Source organism: Oncorhynchus gorbuscha, unplaced genomic scaffold (genome assembly GCF_021184085.1).
Source record: "Oncorhynchus gorbuscha isolate QuinsamMale2020 ecotype Even-year unplaced genomic scaffold, OgorEven_v1.0 Un_scaffold_1229, whole genome shotgun sequence".
NCBI classification, from domain to species: Eukaryota; Metazoa; Chordata; class Actinopteri; order Salmoniformes; family Salmonidae; genus Oncorhynchus; species Oncorhynchus gorbuscha.
Genome location: NW_025746067.1, coordinates 62,501 through 81,466, shown reverse-complemented (window position 1 = coordinate 81,466; position 18,966 = coordinate 62,501). Strand labels below are relative to the sequence as shown.

The 18,966-nt window shown below is 47.0% G+C and overlaps 1 protein-coding gene across 7 annotated transcripts in view; it reads right to left on the bottom strand.

The window, feature by feature from the left end:
• Positions 1 to 660: 660 nt before the first annotated feature.
• LOC124021823 (protein MTSS 1-like) overlaps positions 661 to 18,966 on the bottom strand; it is a 50,013-nt gene continuing 31,707 nt past the window's right edge. For 2 of the 7 annotated variants that reach the window (XM_046336957.1, XM_046336958.1), the window contains 5 exons: positions 17,146 to 17,275; positions 13,026 to 13,127; positions 7,809 to 8,111; positions 5,387 to 5,552; positions 661 to 1,823 (listed from right to left, as the gene is read on the bottom strand). In XM_046336957.1, coding sequence (XP_046192913.1) covers positions 1,189 to 1,823; positions 5,387 to 5,552; positions 7,809 to 8,111; positions 13,026 to 13,127; positions 17,146 to 17,275 — 1,336 coding nt within the window. In that variant the 3' untranslated portion in view covers positions 661 to 1,188. Of the gene's footprint in view, positions 1,824 to 5,386; positions 5,553 to 7,808; positions 8,112 to 13,025; positions 13,128 to 17,145; positions 17,378 to 18,966 lie in introns of all 7 variants that reach the window. The other 5 variants (XM_046336952.1, XM_046336955.1, XM_046336951.1 and 2 more) reach the window with 3 other exon arrangements.

Below are 18,966 nucleotides of genomic sequence, written 5' to 3'. Positions count from 1 at the left end.
CAACAGAACTGAGGAGGGGAGGAATGGGGTGGGAGGACTAGAGTCAACAGAACTGAGGAGGGGAGGAATGGGGGTGGGAGGACTAGAGTCAACAGAACTGAGGAGGGGAGGACTAGAGTCAACAGAACTGAGGAGGGGAGGACTAGAGTCAACAGAACTGAGGAGGGGAGGAATGGGGGTGGGAGGACTAGAGTCAACAGAACTGAGGAGGGGAGGAATGGGGGTGGGAGGACTAGAGTCAACAGAACTGAGGAGGGGAGGAATGGGGGTGGGAGGACTAGAGTCAACAGAACTGAGGTGGGGAGGACTGGGTCAACAGAACTGAGGAGGGGAGGACTAGAGTCAACAGAACTGAGGAGGGGAGGACTGGGGGTGGGAGGACTAGAGTCAACAGAACTGAGGAGGGGAGGAATGGGGGTGGGAGGACTAGAGTCAACAGAACTGAGGAGGGGAGGACTAGAGTCAACAGAACTGAGGAATGGGGGGGGAGGACTAGAGTCAACAGAACTGAGGAGGGGAGGACTAGAGTCAACAGAACTGAGGAGGGGAGGACTAGAGTCAACAGAACTGAGGTGGGGAGGACTAGAGTCAACAGAACTGAGGAGGAATGGGGTGGGAGGAATGGGGGGGGAGGACTAGAGTCAACAGAACTGAGGAGGGGAGGACTAGAGTCAACAGAACTGAGGAGGGGAGGACTAGAGTCAACAGAACTGAGGAGGGGAGGAATGGGGGTGGGAGGACTAGAGTCAACAGAACTGAGGAGGGGAGGAATGGGGGTGGGAGGACTAGTCAACAGAACTGGGCCCCAGGAAGCAACAAAGAGAAAATACCATGCATAATTATTTACACATTCAGAACTAAGAGAGAACATAATTAATACAACTCTGAGCTGCTCCACTGTCTGTCCAACCAGAGACCACATTCTGCACCGTCTGAGACGACGAGCAGAGCTCTGTCTGTCACCACACACAGCATCACATGGAATGGACATGAGCTGGGTTCTGTTCTGTCCCGTCTGTCAGTGAGGCAGCTGGACGGTAAGTAGTATACAGGAGACCCCCCCCCTTATCACAGAGGACATGAGCTGTGTCCTGTCTGTCCTGTCAATGGGCAGGCGGTAGGCTAGCTAGGTACAGCTAGGTAGGATGCCCTCCTCTGATGCTGCATGGTGCCACGGTGGCTCTCCTCTTATACGATGCGCGGTGCTGAGCGATCGTTGGTATTGGTCCTCTTCAGCTTGACCCCTCTCTGGATAACCAGCAGCATGTTTCCCCCATGACCATCCATAACCTCCCCATCCAGGGACCCCCCCTCGCCCTGACACTGGACCCTAGGCTGGTGAGGGGCCAAGGGAGGGTTTGTGGTTGCTTGACCACTCCAGAACGCCAGGGGAAGTACACCCAGCTCCCCCTCCTCTCCCTGGGCTGGAGACTCAGGGCTCTGGGCCTCCTCTGGTTCCTCCACCCCTACTCCTGGTCCTCCAGGAATCCCCAGCCCCCCAGGAAATCCTCCCCCAACTAGGCCAGGCACGGTGGGGATCTTGACTGGGATGACGGGGGTCCGGATGGGGATGGGGCCGGTGGTCCCGCGGCGGGCCGAGGGCTTGGTGGAGGGCGTGCGGCGGATGGTGGCGACCCCAGGGGTCATGATGACGGAGCCAGCCGTAGAAGGTAGGCCGGCGGTGGAGGCTGGTCTCTTGGACTGGAACATCCTACGGTAGGACTGGCTGATGTCACTGTTACGGGGGATGGTGGATGACTTGTCAAACTCCTGCTGGTCAACCTCCTGGTCCCCTCCCATGGAGAAATAGTCGTAGTCTGACACTGGAATAAACAGAGAGGAGAGAGAGAGAGTTTATTATGGAGAGAGAGCAGCTACTCTTCCTATATGGATCCCCATTAGTTCCTGTCAAGACAGCAGCTACTCTTCCTGGGGTTTATTATGGATCCCCATTAGTTCCTGTCAAGACAGCAGCTACTCTTCCTGGGGTTTATTATGGATCCCCATTAGTTCCTGTCAAGCAGCAGCTACTCTTCCTGGGGTTTATTATGGATCCCCATTAGTTCCTGTCAAGACAGCAGCTACTCTTCCTGGGGTTTATTATGGATCCCCATTAGTTCCTGTCAAGACAGCAGCTACTCTTCCTGGGGTTTATTATGGATCCCCATTAGTTCCTGTCAAGACAGCAGCTACTCTTCCTGGGGTTTATTATGGATCCCCATTAGTTCCTGTCAAGACAGCAGCTACTCTTCCTGGGGTTTATTATGGATCCCCATTAGTTCCTGTCAAGACAGCAGCTACTCTTCCTGGGGTTTATTATGGATCCCCATTAGTTCCTGTCAAGACAGCAGCTACTCTTCCTGGGGTTTATTATGGATCCCCATTAGTTCCTGTCAAGACAGCAGCTACTCTTCCTGGGGTTTATTATGGATCCCCATTAGTTCCTGTCAAGACAGCAGCTACTCTTCCTGGGGTTTATTATGGATCCCCATTAGTTCCTGCCAAGGCAGCAGCTACTCTTCCTGGGGTTTATTATGGATCCCCATTAGTTCCTGTCAAGACAGCAGCTACTCTTCCTGGGGTTTATTATGGATCCCCATTAGTTCCTGTCAAGACAGCAGCTACTCTTTCTGGGGTTTATTATGGATCCCCATTAGTTCCTGTCAAGACAGCAGCTACTCTTCCTGGGGTCCAAACTAATTAAGGCAAAAACAAAACGGCACAATAAGTCCACCTTAAAAATATTGAATAAGATGTTTCTTTCTTTAAAAATGTCCTTTATGGGCCTCCAGAGTGGAACAGTATTACTACTAGACTCCTGGTTACTATGGTCTCCAGAGTGGAACAGTATTACTACTGGACTCCTGGTTACTATGGTCTCCAGAGTGGAACAGTATTACTACTAGACTCCTGGGGTTACTATGGTCTCCAGAGTGGTACAGTATTACTACTAGACTCCTGGTTACTATGGTCTCCAGAGTAGTCACAGTATTACTACTAGACTCCTGGTTACTATGGTCTCCAGAGTAGTACAGTATTACTACTAGACTCCTGGTTACTATGGTCTCTCCAGAGTGGTACAGTATTACTACTAGACTCCTGGTTACTATGGTCTCCAGAGTGGTACAGTATTACTACTAGACTCCTGGTTACTATGGTCTCCAGAGTAGTACAGTATTACTACTAGACTCCTGGTTACTATGGTCTCCAGAGTGGTACAGTATTACTACTAGACTCCTGGTTACTATGGTCTCCAGAGTGGTACAGTATTACTACTAGACTCCTGGTTACTATGGTCTCCATAGTGGTACAGTATTACTACTAGACTCCTGGTTACTATGGTCTCCAGAGTGGTACAGTATTACTACTAGACTCCTGGTTACTATGGTCTCCAGAGTGGTACAGTATTACTACTAGACTCCTGGTTACTATGGTCTCCAGAGTGGTACAGTATTACTACTAGACTCCTGGTTACTATGGTCTCCAGAGTGGTACAGTATTACTACTAGACTCCTGGTTACTATGGTCTCCAGAGTGGTACAGTATTACTACTAGACTCCTGGTTACTATGGTCTCCAGAGTGGTACAGTATTACTACTAGACTCCTGGTTACTATGGTCTCCAGAGTGGTACAGTATTACTACTAGACTCCTGGTTACTATGGTCTCCAGAGTGGTACAGTATTACTACTAGACTCCTGGTTACTATGGTCTCCAGAGTAGTACAGTATTACTACTAGACTCCTGGTTACTATGGTCTCCAGAGTGGTACAGTATTACTACTAGACTCCTGGTTACTATGGTCTCCAGAGTGGTACAGTATTACTACTAGACTCCTGGTTACTATGGTCTCCAGAGTAGTACAGTATTACTACTAGACTCCTGGTTACTATGGTCTCCAGAGTAGTACAGTATTACTACTAGACTCCTGGTTACTAGGGCTGTTTTTCATGGTTCGGGTTAGGCCACTTAGTTCCAGTGAAGGGAAATCTTAATGCTACAGCATACATGACATTCTAGACGATTCTGTGCTTCCAACATTGTGGCAACAGTTTGGGGAAGGCCCTTTCCTGTTTCAGCATTACAATGCCCGCGTGCACAAAGCGAGGTCCATACAGAAATGGCTTGTCGAGATCGGCGTGGAAGAATTTGACTGGCCTGCACAGAGCCCTGACCTCAACCCCATCGAACACCTTTGGGATGAATTGGAACGCAGACTGCGAGCCAGGAGGCCTAACCGCCCAACTTCACTAATGCTCTTGTGGCTGAATGGAAGCAGGTCCCCGCAGCAATGTTCCAACATCTAGTGGAAAGCCTTCCCAGAAGAGTGGAGGCTGTTATAGCAGCAATGTTCCAACATCTAGTGGAAAGCCTTCCCAGAAGAGTGGACCTTGATATGTTATAGCAGCAATGTTCCTACATCCAAGTGGAAATGGCTGAATGGAAGCAGGTCCCCGCAGCAATGTTCCAACATCTAGTGGAAAGCCTTCCCAGAAGAGTGGAGGCTGTTATAGCAGCAATGTTCCTACATCTAGTGGAAAGCCTTCCCAGAAGAGTGGAGGCTGATATAGCAGCAATGTTCCTACATCTAGTGGAAATCCTTCCCAGGAGAGTGGAGGCTGTTTTAGCAGCGATGGGGGGGGGGGCAACTCCATATTAATGCCCATGATTTTGGAATGAGATTGTTAGACGAGCAGATGTCCACATACCTTTGGGCATTTAGTGCACCTGTATCCTATTTCTACCAGACACGTACCTGGTATAGAGACAACATCAATTAGAATATATTTACTGTCACGAGTCGGTCCGAGGGTGGCTGCCCTTCCCGGTCGGGTGGCGCTCGGCGGTCGTCGTCACCGGCCTATTAGCTGCCACTGATTGTCTTTCCTCCCCCTCCTTGTATGTTTATTGGTAGCACCTGTTTGTGAATCATTAGTTGGGCTTCTTTAGACAACCGGGCCCGCCTGTTTCTTTGTGCGGGATTCAGGACCTTCGGTTAGGTAGTAGAGGAACGTGTTTGTTCCTGGTCGTGTACTTCGGTTGTACTGTTTTCGTCCCCGTGTTATTTGGGGCATGTGTGTGTGTGTGTGTGTGTGTGTGTGTGTGTGTGTGTGTGTGTGTGTGTGTGTGTGTGTGTGTGTGTGTGTGTGTGTGTGTGTGTGTGTGTGTGTGTGTGTGTGTGTGTGTGTGTGTGTGTGTGTGTGTGTGTGTGTGTGTGTGCACCAGTGGTGCGTTTGTGCATTAAAGAGCACAGTATTGCACTCTCTGTTTCCTGCGTCTGACTCCACACCCACGACACCCAGAGCGTTATATTTACACAGAAGGATATGGTGCTACAAGTCATGCATGCCTTTGCATATTTTCTCAGTGTGTTTGTGTGTGTTAACCTTGTGAAGGTATGGTGTCCTCTGAACAGCACGGGGTGGTACTCTGGGTACTGTAGCCACTAGAACAGTGTAGAGAGTCCCTACTGGAACGCTGTGTCTGTGAGTCCAGCTGAAGACCTCTGGATAGGGCCAGAGCCAGCTCCTCATGGGCCTCCATCTCACACACCTGGAGAGAGAGAGAGAGAGAGAGAGAGAGAGAGAGAGAGAGAGAGAGAGAGAGAGAGAGAGAGAGAGAGAGAGAGAGAGAGAGAGAGACAGAGAGACAGAGAGAGAGAGAGAGACAGACAGACAGACAGACAGACGGACAGGAGACGGACGGACGGACAGACGGAGACAGACGGACGGACGGACGGACAGACGGACGGACGGACAGACAGACAGACGGACGGACGACAGACAGACAGACAGACAGACAGACAGACAGACAGACAGACAGACAGACAGACAGACAGACAGACAGACAGACAGACAGACAGACAGACAGACAGACAGACAGACAGACAGACAGACAGACAGACAGACAGACAGACAGACAGACAGACAGACAGACAGACAGACAGACAGACAGACAGACACGTTGGGTTAGAAAACATAATCCTTCTTTGTGCAGCATGAAGATAAATCAATCGATATAAACTGGATGGTTTGAGCCCTGAATTCTGATTGGCTGAAGGCCGTGGTATATCAGACCGTATATCACGGGTATGACAAAACATTTAGTTTTACTGCTCTAATTACGTTGGTAACCAGTTTATAATCGTTGTGCCTAAGAGCAGCCCTTTGCCGTGGTATATTGGCCACCTCCTCGGGCCTTATTGCTTAATTATAAACTGGTTGGTTTGAACCCTGAATGCTGACTGGCTGACAGCCGTGGTACATTAGACGGTATACCACGGGTACGACGAAACATTTGTTTTTCCTGCTCTAATTACATTGGTAACCAGTTTATAATAGCAATAAGGTACTTCTGGGGTTTGTGGTATATGGCCAATATACCACGGGCTAAGGGCTGTGTCCAGGTACTCCGCGGAGTAAACTGCCTCTTACTCAGTCCCAGATGCTAATATATGCATATGATTATTAGTATTGGATAGAAAACACTCTGAAGTTTCTAAAACTGTTTGAATGATGTCTGTGAGTATAACAGAACACAGGCAAAAACCTGAGAAAAAATCCAAACAGGAAGTGGGAAATCTGAGGTTTGTAGTTTTTGAACTCAGCCCCTATCAAATACACAGTGGGATATGGGTTATTTTTCACTTCCTAAGGCTTCCACTAGATGTCAACCATCTTTAGAACGTTGTTTCATGCTGCTCCTGTGAAGGGGAGCCAGATAAGAGCTGTTTGACTAAGGGGTCTGGCAGCAGCCTCGTTCTCAGTCACGCGCATTTCACATGAGAGGTATCTCTCATTCCATTGCTTTTCTACAGAAAAGCAATGGAACGAATTCTCCGGTTGGAACATTATTGAACATTTATGATAAAAACATCATAAAGATTGATTAGTTTGACAAGTTTCTTCGACCTTTAAAATAACTTTTTGAACTTTTTGTCCAACTGGACCAGAACGCGCTTTTGGATTTGTTTACCAAACGCCCTAACAAAAGAAGCTATTTGGACATAAATGGACATAAATGATGGACATTATCGAACAAAACAAGCATTTATTGTGGAACTGCGATTCCTGGGAGTGCATTCTGATGAAGATCATCAAAGGTAAGTGAATATTTATAATGCTATTTATGACTAATGTTGACTACCCAACATGGTATTTCCATATTTCTCTGGCTGAATTGGGCTCTGAGCGCCGTTCTCAGATTATGCTATTTCCGTAAAGTTTTTTTGAAATCTGACACAGCGGTTGCATTAAGGAGAAGTGTAATCCAAAGTTCCATGCATAACACTTGAATTTTCATCAACATTTATAATGAGTATTTATGTGAATTCATGTGGCTCTCTGCAATATCACTGCATGTTTTGGAACTACTGAACATAACACGCCAATGTAAAATACGATTTTTACCGAATAAAACATACATGTATAGTGTAACATGAAGTCCTATGAGTGTCATCTGATGAAGGTCATCAAAGGTTTGTGATTCATTTAATCTATATTTGTGCTTTTTGTGACTCCTCTCTTTGGCTGGAAAAATGGCTGGGTTTTTCTGTGAGTTGGTGGTGACCTAACATGATCGTTTGTGGAGCTTTCGCTGTATAGCATTTTTGAAATCAGACACGGTGGCTGGATTAACGAGAATTCTATCTTTAAAATGATGCCTAATACTTGTATGTTTGAGAAATTTGATTTGTGAGATTTTCTGATGATTTGTATTTGTCGCCCTGCAATTTCATTGGCTGTTGGCGAGGGGTTCCGCTGACGGAACTCCCAGTCCTAGACAGGTTAGAGCATGTGTCCAGCTGACCTTGGGTGGTGGAGGTAATGGTTGACCTCTGCTCCCTGGTGCTGGGATGACTCCAGCAAGCAGTGGTAGACTCCTGCCCCCAGGTGCTGGGATGACACCAGCAGGCAGTGGTAGACTCCTGCCCCCAGGTGCTGGGATGACACCAGCAGGCAGTGGTAGACTCCTGCCCCCAGGTGCTGGGATGACACCAGCAGGCAGTGGTAGTGGGGCATAGCTGGTGTCTGCTGGTACAGGATCCTTGTCCTTCCTCCTTCTAAGGGTGTTCACCATGGGCTGGTCATAGGGTCCTGGTTTAGCCCAGTCCTACAGGATATAGAAATATAGCTGAGTTCACCTCCTCTACCCAGTCATACAGGATACAGAAATATAGCTGAGTTCACCTCCTCTACCCAGTCCTACAGGATACAGAAATATAGCTGAGTTCACCTCCTCTATCCAGTCCTACAGGATACAGAAATATAGCTGAGTTCACCTCCTCTACCCAGTCCTACAGGATACAGATACATAGCTGAGTTCACCTCCTCTATCCAGTCCTACAGGATACAGAAATATAGCTGAGTTCACCTCCTCTACCCAGTCCTACAGGATACAGATACATAGCTGAGTTCACCTCCTCTATCCAGTCCTACAGGATACAGATACATAGCTGAGTTCACCTCCTCTACCCAGTCCTACAGGATACAGAAATATAGCTGAGTTCACCTCCTCTATCCAGTCCTACAGGATACAGAAATATAGCTGAGTTCACCTCCTCTACCCAGTCCTACAGGATACAGAAATATAGCTGAGTTCACCTCCTCTACCCAGTCCTACAGGATACAGAAATATAGCTGAGTTCACCTCCTCTACCCAGTCCTACAGGATACAGATACATAGCTGAGTTCACCTCCTCTACCCAGTCCTAAGCTGAGTTCACCTCCTCTACCCAGTCCTACAGGATACAGAAATATAGCTGAGTTCACCTCCTCTACCCAGTCCTACAGGATACAGAAATATAGCTGAGTTCACCTCCTCTACCCAGTCCTACAGGATACAGATACATAGCTGAGTTCACCTCCTCTACCCAGTCCTACAGGATACAGAAATATAGCTGAGTTCACCTCCACTACCCAGTCCTACAGGATACAGAAATATAGCTGAGTTCACCTCCTCTACCCAGTCCTACAGGATACAGAAATATAGCTGAGTTCACCTCCTCTACCCAGTCCTACAGGATACAGAAATATAGCTGAGTTCACCTCCTCTACCCAGTCCTAAGCAGTACAGGATACAGATATAGCTGAGTTCACCTCCTCTACCCAGTCCTACAGGATACAGATATATAGCTGAGTTCACCTCCTCTACCCAGTCCCAGGATACAGAAATATAGCTGAGTTCACCTCCTCTACCCAGTCCTACAGGATACAGAAATATAGCTGAGTTCACCTCCTCTACCCAGTCCTAAGCTGAGGATACAGAAATATAGCTGAGTTCACCTCCTCTACCCAGTCCTAAGCTGAGTTCACCTCCTCTACCCAGTCCTACAGGATACAGAAATATAGCTGTGGGGATTCTGAACTATTATCACCATCTTCAAATACATCTTCTGCAGGAACACATCTGAAAATCTACCAATGAAACGTGTAGAAGACGATGTAGTATATCGTCCTACAGTCATTTTTCAATCTGACTGTAACATAATCATAATGTCATAGTAATTCAGAGGGTCCTACGTAATGACAGGATGTTGATGTTTCAGGAACACAAGGAGACATGATGAGGAGGAGGACTGAACCAACAAACAAACCTTCCAGCTGGGGACTTTAGAGGTGGGGACCATGTTAGGCCCCAGGGTGCAGTAATGAGGGTAGTCAGGTAGCAGGGCCGAGCCCGGCCTGGACCACGACTGGGACGGACAGGAGGAGGAGGAGGTGGTGATGGAGGTGGAATGGGAGGAGGCAGGGAAGAGGGGGTAGGAACCCAACCAGGCCTGAGCCCCCTCCCATCAGGTAGGACCCCCCCAGGCCTGAGCCCCCTCCCATCAGGTATGAAGAGTCTGAATGATGGTGATCCCCGTAGTGATCATACCCGTTAGACAACTGAGCATGAGCAGGGGAACGGAATGAAACAAACAAACAAACAAACAAACAAACAAACAAACAAACATAAAAACACAAAATTGGAGAAATTTGTCAAATTATAAAAACCAACACAATAGGGTCAGGATAATAAAACAACACAATAGGGTCAGGACAATAAACCAACACAATAGGGTCAGGATAATAAACCAACACAATAGGGTCAGGACAATAGGGTCAGGATAATAAAACAACACAATCAGGAAAAGGGTCAGGACACAATAGGGTCAGGATAATAGGGTCAGGATAATAAAACGACACAATAGGGTCAGGATAATAAACCAACACAATAGGGTCAGGATAATAGGGCCAGGATAATAAAACAACACAATAGGGTCAGGATAATAAAACAACACAACAGGGTCAGGATAATAAAACGACACAATAGGGTCAGGATAATAAACCGACACAATAGGGTCAGGATAATAGGGCCAGGATAATAAAACAACACAATAGGGTCAGGACAATAGGGTCAGGATAATAAAACAACACAATAGGGTCAGGACAATAGGGTCAGGATAATAAAACGACACAATAGGGTCAATAGGGTCAGGATAATAAAACAACACAATAGGGTCAGGACAATAGGGTCAGGATAATAAAACAACACAATAGGGTCAGGACAATAGGGGGTCAGGATAATAAAACAACACAATAGGGTCAGGACAATAGGGTCAGGATAATAAAACAACACAATAGGGTCAGGATAGGGTCAGGATAATAAAATAAAACAACACAATAGGGTCAGGATAATAGGGCCAGGATGTCACAACACACAATAGGGTCAGGATAATAGGGCCAGGTATCAATAGGGTCAGGATAATAAAACAACACAATAGGGTCAGGATTTGGGTCAGGGCACAGGGTGTGATAATGGGTTTATATGTTGTAATTTCAGGATAATAAAACAACACAATAGGGTTTGTATTAATGGGTCAGGATAATTATTAGGGGGGTGTGATAATAAACCAACACTAGGGTCTGCCTGAGGTCAGGATAATAAACCAACACAATAGGGTCAGCTGATAATCACGTTGGGTCAGGATTAGGGCCAGGAACTTGTGTTTTTGTTATATTTAGGGCAGCCTGAGTGCTGCCTGAATTCCATTGGAGTCGCGTTGTATTAGGCAGCCTGAGTGCGCGTTGTATTCGTGGGTGATTGTACCTGTCTTTGTGTTAGTCACCAGATAGGCTGTAATTAGTTTCACTCGTTTATTGTTTTCGTATTTTCCGTTATTTCATGTACCGTATTCTTCATTAAATGTCATAGTAACCTACACGCTGCATTTCGGTCTGAATCTCTTCAAACAACAGACGAATATCATTACAGCCAGGATAATAAAATGACACAATAGGGTCAGGATAATAAAACGACACAATAGGGTCAGGATAATAAAACGACACAACAGGGTCAAGATAATAAAACGACATAATAGGGCCAGGATAATAAAACGACACAATAGGGTCAGGATAATAGGGCCAGGATAATAAAATGACACAATAGGGTCAGGATAATAAAACAACACAATAGGGTCAGGATAATAAAACAACACAATAGGGTCAGGATAATAAAACAACACAATAGGGTCAGGATAATAAAACAACACAATAGGGTCAGGTCAGGATAATAAAACCGACACAATAGGGTCAGGATAATAAAACAACACAATAGGGTCAGGACAATAAAACAACACAATAGGGTCAGGATAATAAACCAACACAATAGGGTCAGGATAATAAACCAACACAATAGGGTCAGGATAATAAAACGTCACAATAGGGTCAGGATAATAAAACAACACAATAGGGTCAGGATAATAAAACAACACAATAGGGTCAGGATAATAAAACGACACAATAGGGTCAGGATAATAAAACAACACAATAGGGTCAGGATAATATAGGGTCAGGATAATAAACCAACACAATAGGGTCAGGATAATAAACCAACACAATAGGGTCAGGATAATAAAACAACACAATAGGGTCAGGATAATAAAACAACACAATAGGGTCAGGATAATAAAACAACACAATAGGGTCAGGATAATAAAACAACACAATAGGGTCAGGATAATAAAACAACACAATAGGGTCAGGATAATAAAACAACACAATAGGGTCAGGATAATAAAACAACACAATAGGATCAGGATAATAAGCCAACACAATGAAATACAATGAATGAAATACAAATAACTCAACATTTCGGAAGAACAAATAAACAAAAGGAGTAAACTAAGAAAATGAGTCCTGCCTGATTGACAAACCGGACCGCGGTTCTGAATTCTGAAATGTATGTGAACCACCATGATACGTAACAGCAGCGATCAGAGACAGGTGAAAGGAAGCTGTGAGTGGAACACCTGGATGGAGTAGAGGGGTGTGGAGAAGGTGAACACGATGGTTCCTGTGAGGAGAATCTAGAATAAGGGCTACAGCAAGGAGGGTATCTATCATGAGAGGAGACGAGGGGTAGGGTATCTATCATGAGAGGACACGAGGGGTAGGGTATCTATCATGAGAGGAGACGAGGGGTAGGGTATCTATCATGAGAGGGGTAGGGGTAGGGTATCTATCATGAGAGGGGACGAGGGGTAGGGTATCTATCATGAGAGGGGACAAGGGGTAGGGTATCTATCATGAGAGGAGACAAGGGGTAGGGTATCTATCATGAGAGGAGACAAGGGGTAGGGTATCTATCATGAGAGGGGACGAGGGGTAGGGTATCTATCATGAGAGGGGACAAGGGGTAGGGTATCTATCATGAGAGGGGACGAGGGGTAGGGTATCTATCATGAGAGGGGACGAGGGGTAGGGTATCTATCATGAGAGGGGACGAGGGGTAGGGTATCTATCATGAGAGGGGACGAGGGGTAGGGTATCTATCATGAGAGGGGACGAGGGGTAGGGTATCTATCATGAGAGGGGACGAGGGGTAGGGTATCTATCATGAGAGGGGACGAGGGGTAGGGTATCTATCATGAGAGGGGACGAGGGGTAGGGTATCTATCATGAGAGGGGACGAGGGTAGGGTATCTATCATGAGAGGGCAGGGGGGGTGCTTCCTCTCAAAGGAGGGATGGAGGGAGTATTTCACCTTGTCAACTGCAGCCAGAGGCCCTCCTGAGGTGGGAGAGCTGCACTCACTGACTGACTGGCAGGTGTCAGAGGCCTCAGACGAGCCAGAGCTGGAGCAAGGCTGGAGGAACAGCAGGTTGGGTGGAGGCAGACAGACACGACAGAGGACGAGCACAAGACGAGAGCAGAGAGTTTTGGTGTTAAAAAAAGAGAGGAGTTTGAGTTCAGTGTAGGGTTAAAAGATGACCGGCTATGAACATACACACAGTCACAGACAGTCACAGACAGTCACAGACAGTCACACGCAGTCACACGCAGTCACACGCAGTCACAGATAGTCACAGACAGTCACAGACAGTCACACGCAGTCACACACAGTCACAGATAGTCACAGACAGTCACAGACAGTCACAGACAGTCACACGCAGTCACAGACAGTCACAGACAGTCACACGCAGTCACAGACAGTCACAGACAGTCACAGACAGTCACAGACAGTCACAGACAGTCACAGACAGTCACAGACAGTCACAGACAGTCACACGCAGTCACACGCAGTCACAGACAGTCACACACACTCACAGACAGTCACAGACAGTCACAGACCGCCACACACAGTCACAGAATGTCACAGACAGTCACACACAGTCACAGACAGTCACAGACCGCCACACACAGTCACAGACAGTCACACACAGTCACAGACAGTCACAGACAGTCACAGACCGCCACACACAGTCACACACAGTCACAGACGGTCAAATATGGTCACAGACAGTCACACACATTCACAGACCAACAAACATGGCCACAGACAGTCACAGACGGCCACAGACAGTCACAGACAGTCACATACAGTCACAGACGGTCACAGACAGTCACAGACAGTCACAGACAGTCGCAGACAGTCACAGACAGTCGCAGACAGTCACAGACAGTCACACACAGTCACAGACAGTCACCGACAGTCACAGACAGTCACAGACAGTCACGACAGTCACAGACAGTCACAGACAGTCACACAGGAATTGAACACATAAAGGAGAGGAAGGCATTGTAGCCAGCACATAAAGACAGAACTGCAGGGAAGACGTTAGAAGGCATCAATCAGTCAGTGAGCTGCATCAGCACGTTTAAAAACAACAGTTCCCTGCCAGCAGGGAGGTTAGCACCGAGATTCAGGGGGGAATTAGCTGGAGTGAAACCAAGCAGAGAGGTGAGTCAGAGGATAGAATAATTTAGCATGAACTGTCCTTGTGGACAGCAGAGGGAGAAGCAGATAGACAGTCTGGTACTAAGCATCATGGTTAAAGAGTTTAAAGCCAGACACAGAAAGCCCAGGAGTAGTATTCTCCTGGTGGTTTTCGGCGGTGGTATTAGTGGTCATCACTCTGAGACCTTATTCAGTACAGTGACCTAACAGAGGAAGTGGGGACTCTACTCTAGACTGACAGTGACCTAACAGAGGAAGGAACTCTACTCTAGACTGACAGTGACCTAACAGAGGAAGGAACTCTACTCTAGACTGACAGTGACCTAACAGAGGAAGGAACTCTACTCTAGACTGACAGTGACCTAACAGAGGAAGGAACTCTACTCTAGACTGACAGTGACCTAACAGAGGAAGGAACTCTACTCTAGACTGACAGTGACCTAACAGAGGAAGGAACTCTACTCTAGACTGACAGTGACCTAACAGAGGAAGTGGGGACTCTACTCTAGACTGACAGTGACCTAACAGAGGAAGGAACTCTACTCTAGACTGACAGTGACCTAACAGAGGAAGGAGGAACTCTACTCTAGACTGACAGTGACCTAACAGAGGAAGGAACTCTACTCTAGACTGACAGTGACCTAACAGAGGAAGGAACTCTACTCTAGACTGACAGTGACCTAACAGAGGAAGGAACTCTACTCTAGACTGACAGTGACCTAACAGAGGAAGGAACTCTACTCTAGACTGACAGTGACCTAACAGAGGAAGGAACTCTACTCTAGACTGACAGTGACCTAACAGAGGAAGGAGGAACTCTACTCTAGACTGACAGTGACCTAACAGAGGAAGGAACTCTACTCTAGACTGACAGTGACCTAACAGAGGAAGGAACTCTACTCTAGACTGACAGTGACCTAACAGAGGAAGGAACTCTACTCTAGACTGACAGTGACCTAACAGAGGAAGGAACTCTACTCTAGACTGACAGTGACCTAACAGAGGAAGGAACTCTATTCTAGACTGACAGTGACCTAACAGAGGAAGGAACTCTACTCTAGACTGACAGTGACCAAACAGAGGAAGTGGGGACTCTAGTCTAGACTGACAGTGACCTAACAGAGGAAGGAACTCTACTCTAGACTGACAGTGACCTAACAGAGGAAGGAACTCTACTCTAGACTGACAGTGACCTAACAGAGGAAGGAACTCTACTCTAGACTGACAGTGACCTAACAGAGGAAGGAACTCTACTCTAGACTGACAGTGACCTAACAGAGGAAGGAACTCTACTCTAGACTGACAGTGACCTAACAGAGGAAGGAACTCTACTCTAGACTGACAGTGACCTAACAGAGGAAGGAACTCTACTCTAGACTGACAGTGACCTAACAGAGGAAGTGGGGACTCTACTCTAGACTGACAGTGACCTAACAGAGGAAGTGGGGACTCTACTCTAGACTGACAGTGACCTAACAGAGGAAGGAACTCTACTCTAGATTGACAGTGACCTAACAGAGGAAGGAACTCTACTCTAGACTGACAGTGACCTAACAGAGGAAGGAACTCTACTCTAGACTGACAGTGACCTAACAGAGGAAGTGGGGACTCTACTCTAGACTGACAGTGACCTAACAGAGGAAGGAACTCTACTCTAGACTGACAGTGACCTAACAGAGGAAGGAACTCTACTCTAGACTGACAGTGACCTAACAGAGGAAGGAACTCTATTCTAGACTGACAGTGACCTAACAGAGGAAGGAACTCTACTCTAGACTGACAGTGACCTAACAGAGGAAGGAACTCTACTCTAGACTGACAGTGACCTAACAGAGGAAGGAACTCTACTCTAGACTGACAGTGACCTAACAGAGGAAGGAACTCTACTCTAGACTGACAGTGACCTAACAGAGGAAGTGGGGACTCTACTCTGGACTGGAAGTTGTCCTTGTAACTAGTTGTAACGAACCTCAACTATAACTAACAGAGTTCCAAGCCCATCCCTCTATTCAAGGTTGTCCCAAAACAGAGTGAGCGAGGAGCTAAATTGAGAGATTGAGGGTTAATTAGAGCCAGGATGGTTTGTGATCAGGGTTAGGGCACCCCATCATGACCAACTGACTCCAGGGGTGAACACCAAGGCCTGCTCATGTGGTCAACCTTGTCTGAACAGGGTATCCTAGCAACCTGGGATGGCTAGTGTCTCTCATATATGATGTATAAGGAAGTCAAAGGTCGCTTGAGGACCAATTAGATCATAATATATGTATTGTTGGCGTATACAGTCAGTCTGGGACAGGACACTGCCGGAAACTAAACTGTCCATACACTTCCAGAAGATGTGAAGGTTTCATCTCAGGGTCAACAGTCCAGTGTACAGATAGTAGGGTCTTACCACTTGGTAGTGTAGTGTAGTGTAGTGTATTGTACTGTACTGTACTGTAGTGTAGTGTACTGTAGTGTAGTGTAGTGTAGTTTAGTGTATTGTAGTGTAGTGTATTGTACTGTAGTGTAGTGTAGTGTAGTGTATAGTGTAGTGTAGTGTAGTGTAGTGTAGTGTAGTTTAGTGTACTGTAGTGTAGTGTAGTGTAGTGTAGTGTAGTGTACTGTAGTGTAGTGTAGTGTAGTGTAGTGTAGTGTAGTGTACTGTACTGTAGTGTACTGTAGTGTAGTGTAGTTTAGTGTACTGTAGTGTAGTGTAGTGTAGTGTACTGTACTGTACTGTAGTGTACTGTACTGTACTGTAGTGTACTGTAGTGTACTGTAGTGTAGTGTAGTGTACTGTAGTGTAGTGTAGTGTAGTTTAGTGTACTGTAGTGTAGTGTATTGTAGTGTAGTATAGTGTACTGTAGTAGTGTAGTGTAGTGTAGTGTAGTGTAGTGTAGTGTAGTGTAGTGTAGTGTAGTGTAGTGTAGTGTAGTCTTACCTGCAGTAGTGTTTCCTGGGGCATGGGTGATGGTGACTTGGAGGTGTGGGTGTCTGGCTGGGAGATGAATCCTGAGTCATGGGAGGACATGGAGGACAGTCGTGCCGCGGCCTGCTGGGGCAGGGTGGAGCTACGGTAGCCGTAGTGGGAGGAGCAGGAGGAGGAGGAAGGGGAGTGAGAGTGGGATGTGCCGCTGGAGCGAGAGTCACTACTGTTTACGCTGTTCAGACTGCTGTTAGGGTGAGACAGACAGACAGACAGACAGACAGACAGACAGACAGACAGACAGACAGACAGACAGACAGACAGACAGACAGACAGACAGACAGACAGACAGACAGACAGACAGACAGACAGACAGACAGACAGACAGACAGACAGACAGACAGACAGACAGACAGACAGACAGACAGACAGACAGACAGACAGACAGACAGACAGACAGACAGACAGACAGACAGACAGACAGACAGACAGACAGACAGACAGACAGACAGACAGACAGACAGACAGACAGACAGACGGAGAGACAGACAGACAGGTGGAGAGACAGACGGACAGGTGGAGAGACATGCGGACAGACAGACAGACAGACAGACAGACAGACAGACAGACAGACAGACAGACAGACAGACAGACAGACAGACAGACAGACAGACAGACAGACAGACGGACAGACAGACAGACAGACAGGTGGAGAGACAGACAGACAGACAGGTGGAGAGACAGACATACAGGTGGAGAGACAGACAGACAGACAGACAGACAGACAGACAGACAGACAGACAGACAGACAGACAGACAGACAGACAGACAGACAGACAGACAGACGGAGAGACAGACAGACAGACAGACGGAGAGACAGACAGACAGACAGACAGACAGACAGACGGACGGACCGACGGACCGACGGACAGACGGACAGACAGACAGACAGACAGACAGACAGACAGACAGACAGACAGGTGGAGAGACAGACAGACGGACGGACAGACAGACAGACAGACAGACAGACAGACAGACAGACAGACAGGTGGAGAGACAGACAGACAGACAGACAGACAGACAGACAGACAGACAGGTGGAGAGACAGACATACAGGTGGACAGACAGACAGACAGACAGACAGACAGACAGACAGACAGACAGACAGACAGACAGACAGACAGACAGACAGACAGACAGACAGACAGACAGGTGGAGAGACAGACAGACAGACAGACAGACAGACAGGTGGAGAGACAGACATACAGGTGGACAGACAGACAGACAGACAGACAGACAGACAGACAGACAGACAGACAGACAGACAGACAGACAGACAGACAGACAGACAGACAGACAGACAGACAGACAGACAGACAGACAGACAGACAGACAGACAGACAGACAGACAGACAGACAGTGAATGGGTTAACACTCCAAACCAATGCAGCAGACAGTGACTGTGAACAAACCAGTCAAATTAAAATATTAAAACAACCAGGCATGACATCATAATAAACGTTACCACAATATATGCATGTATACATATATATATATATCAACGTCTATCATGCTCTTGCAAATACAAGTAAGTTGGACTGTGGTCGCCATACAGACATGTGTCTTTATCATTGGGGCCATTGACCGACCATCAACAGTGACATTTTAACTAGGATCTGTGGATCCAACAACTGGAATGATGTAAACAAAGGGAGATGCATCACAAGATGAAAACAAGGCATCACAGCACAAAGTGTTTACAAACCCAACCAGTGTGACGACAACAACAACCATGTACGGAAGGACACGAGGTGGAGGGGGGGTTTGTTATGAGTC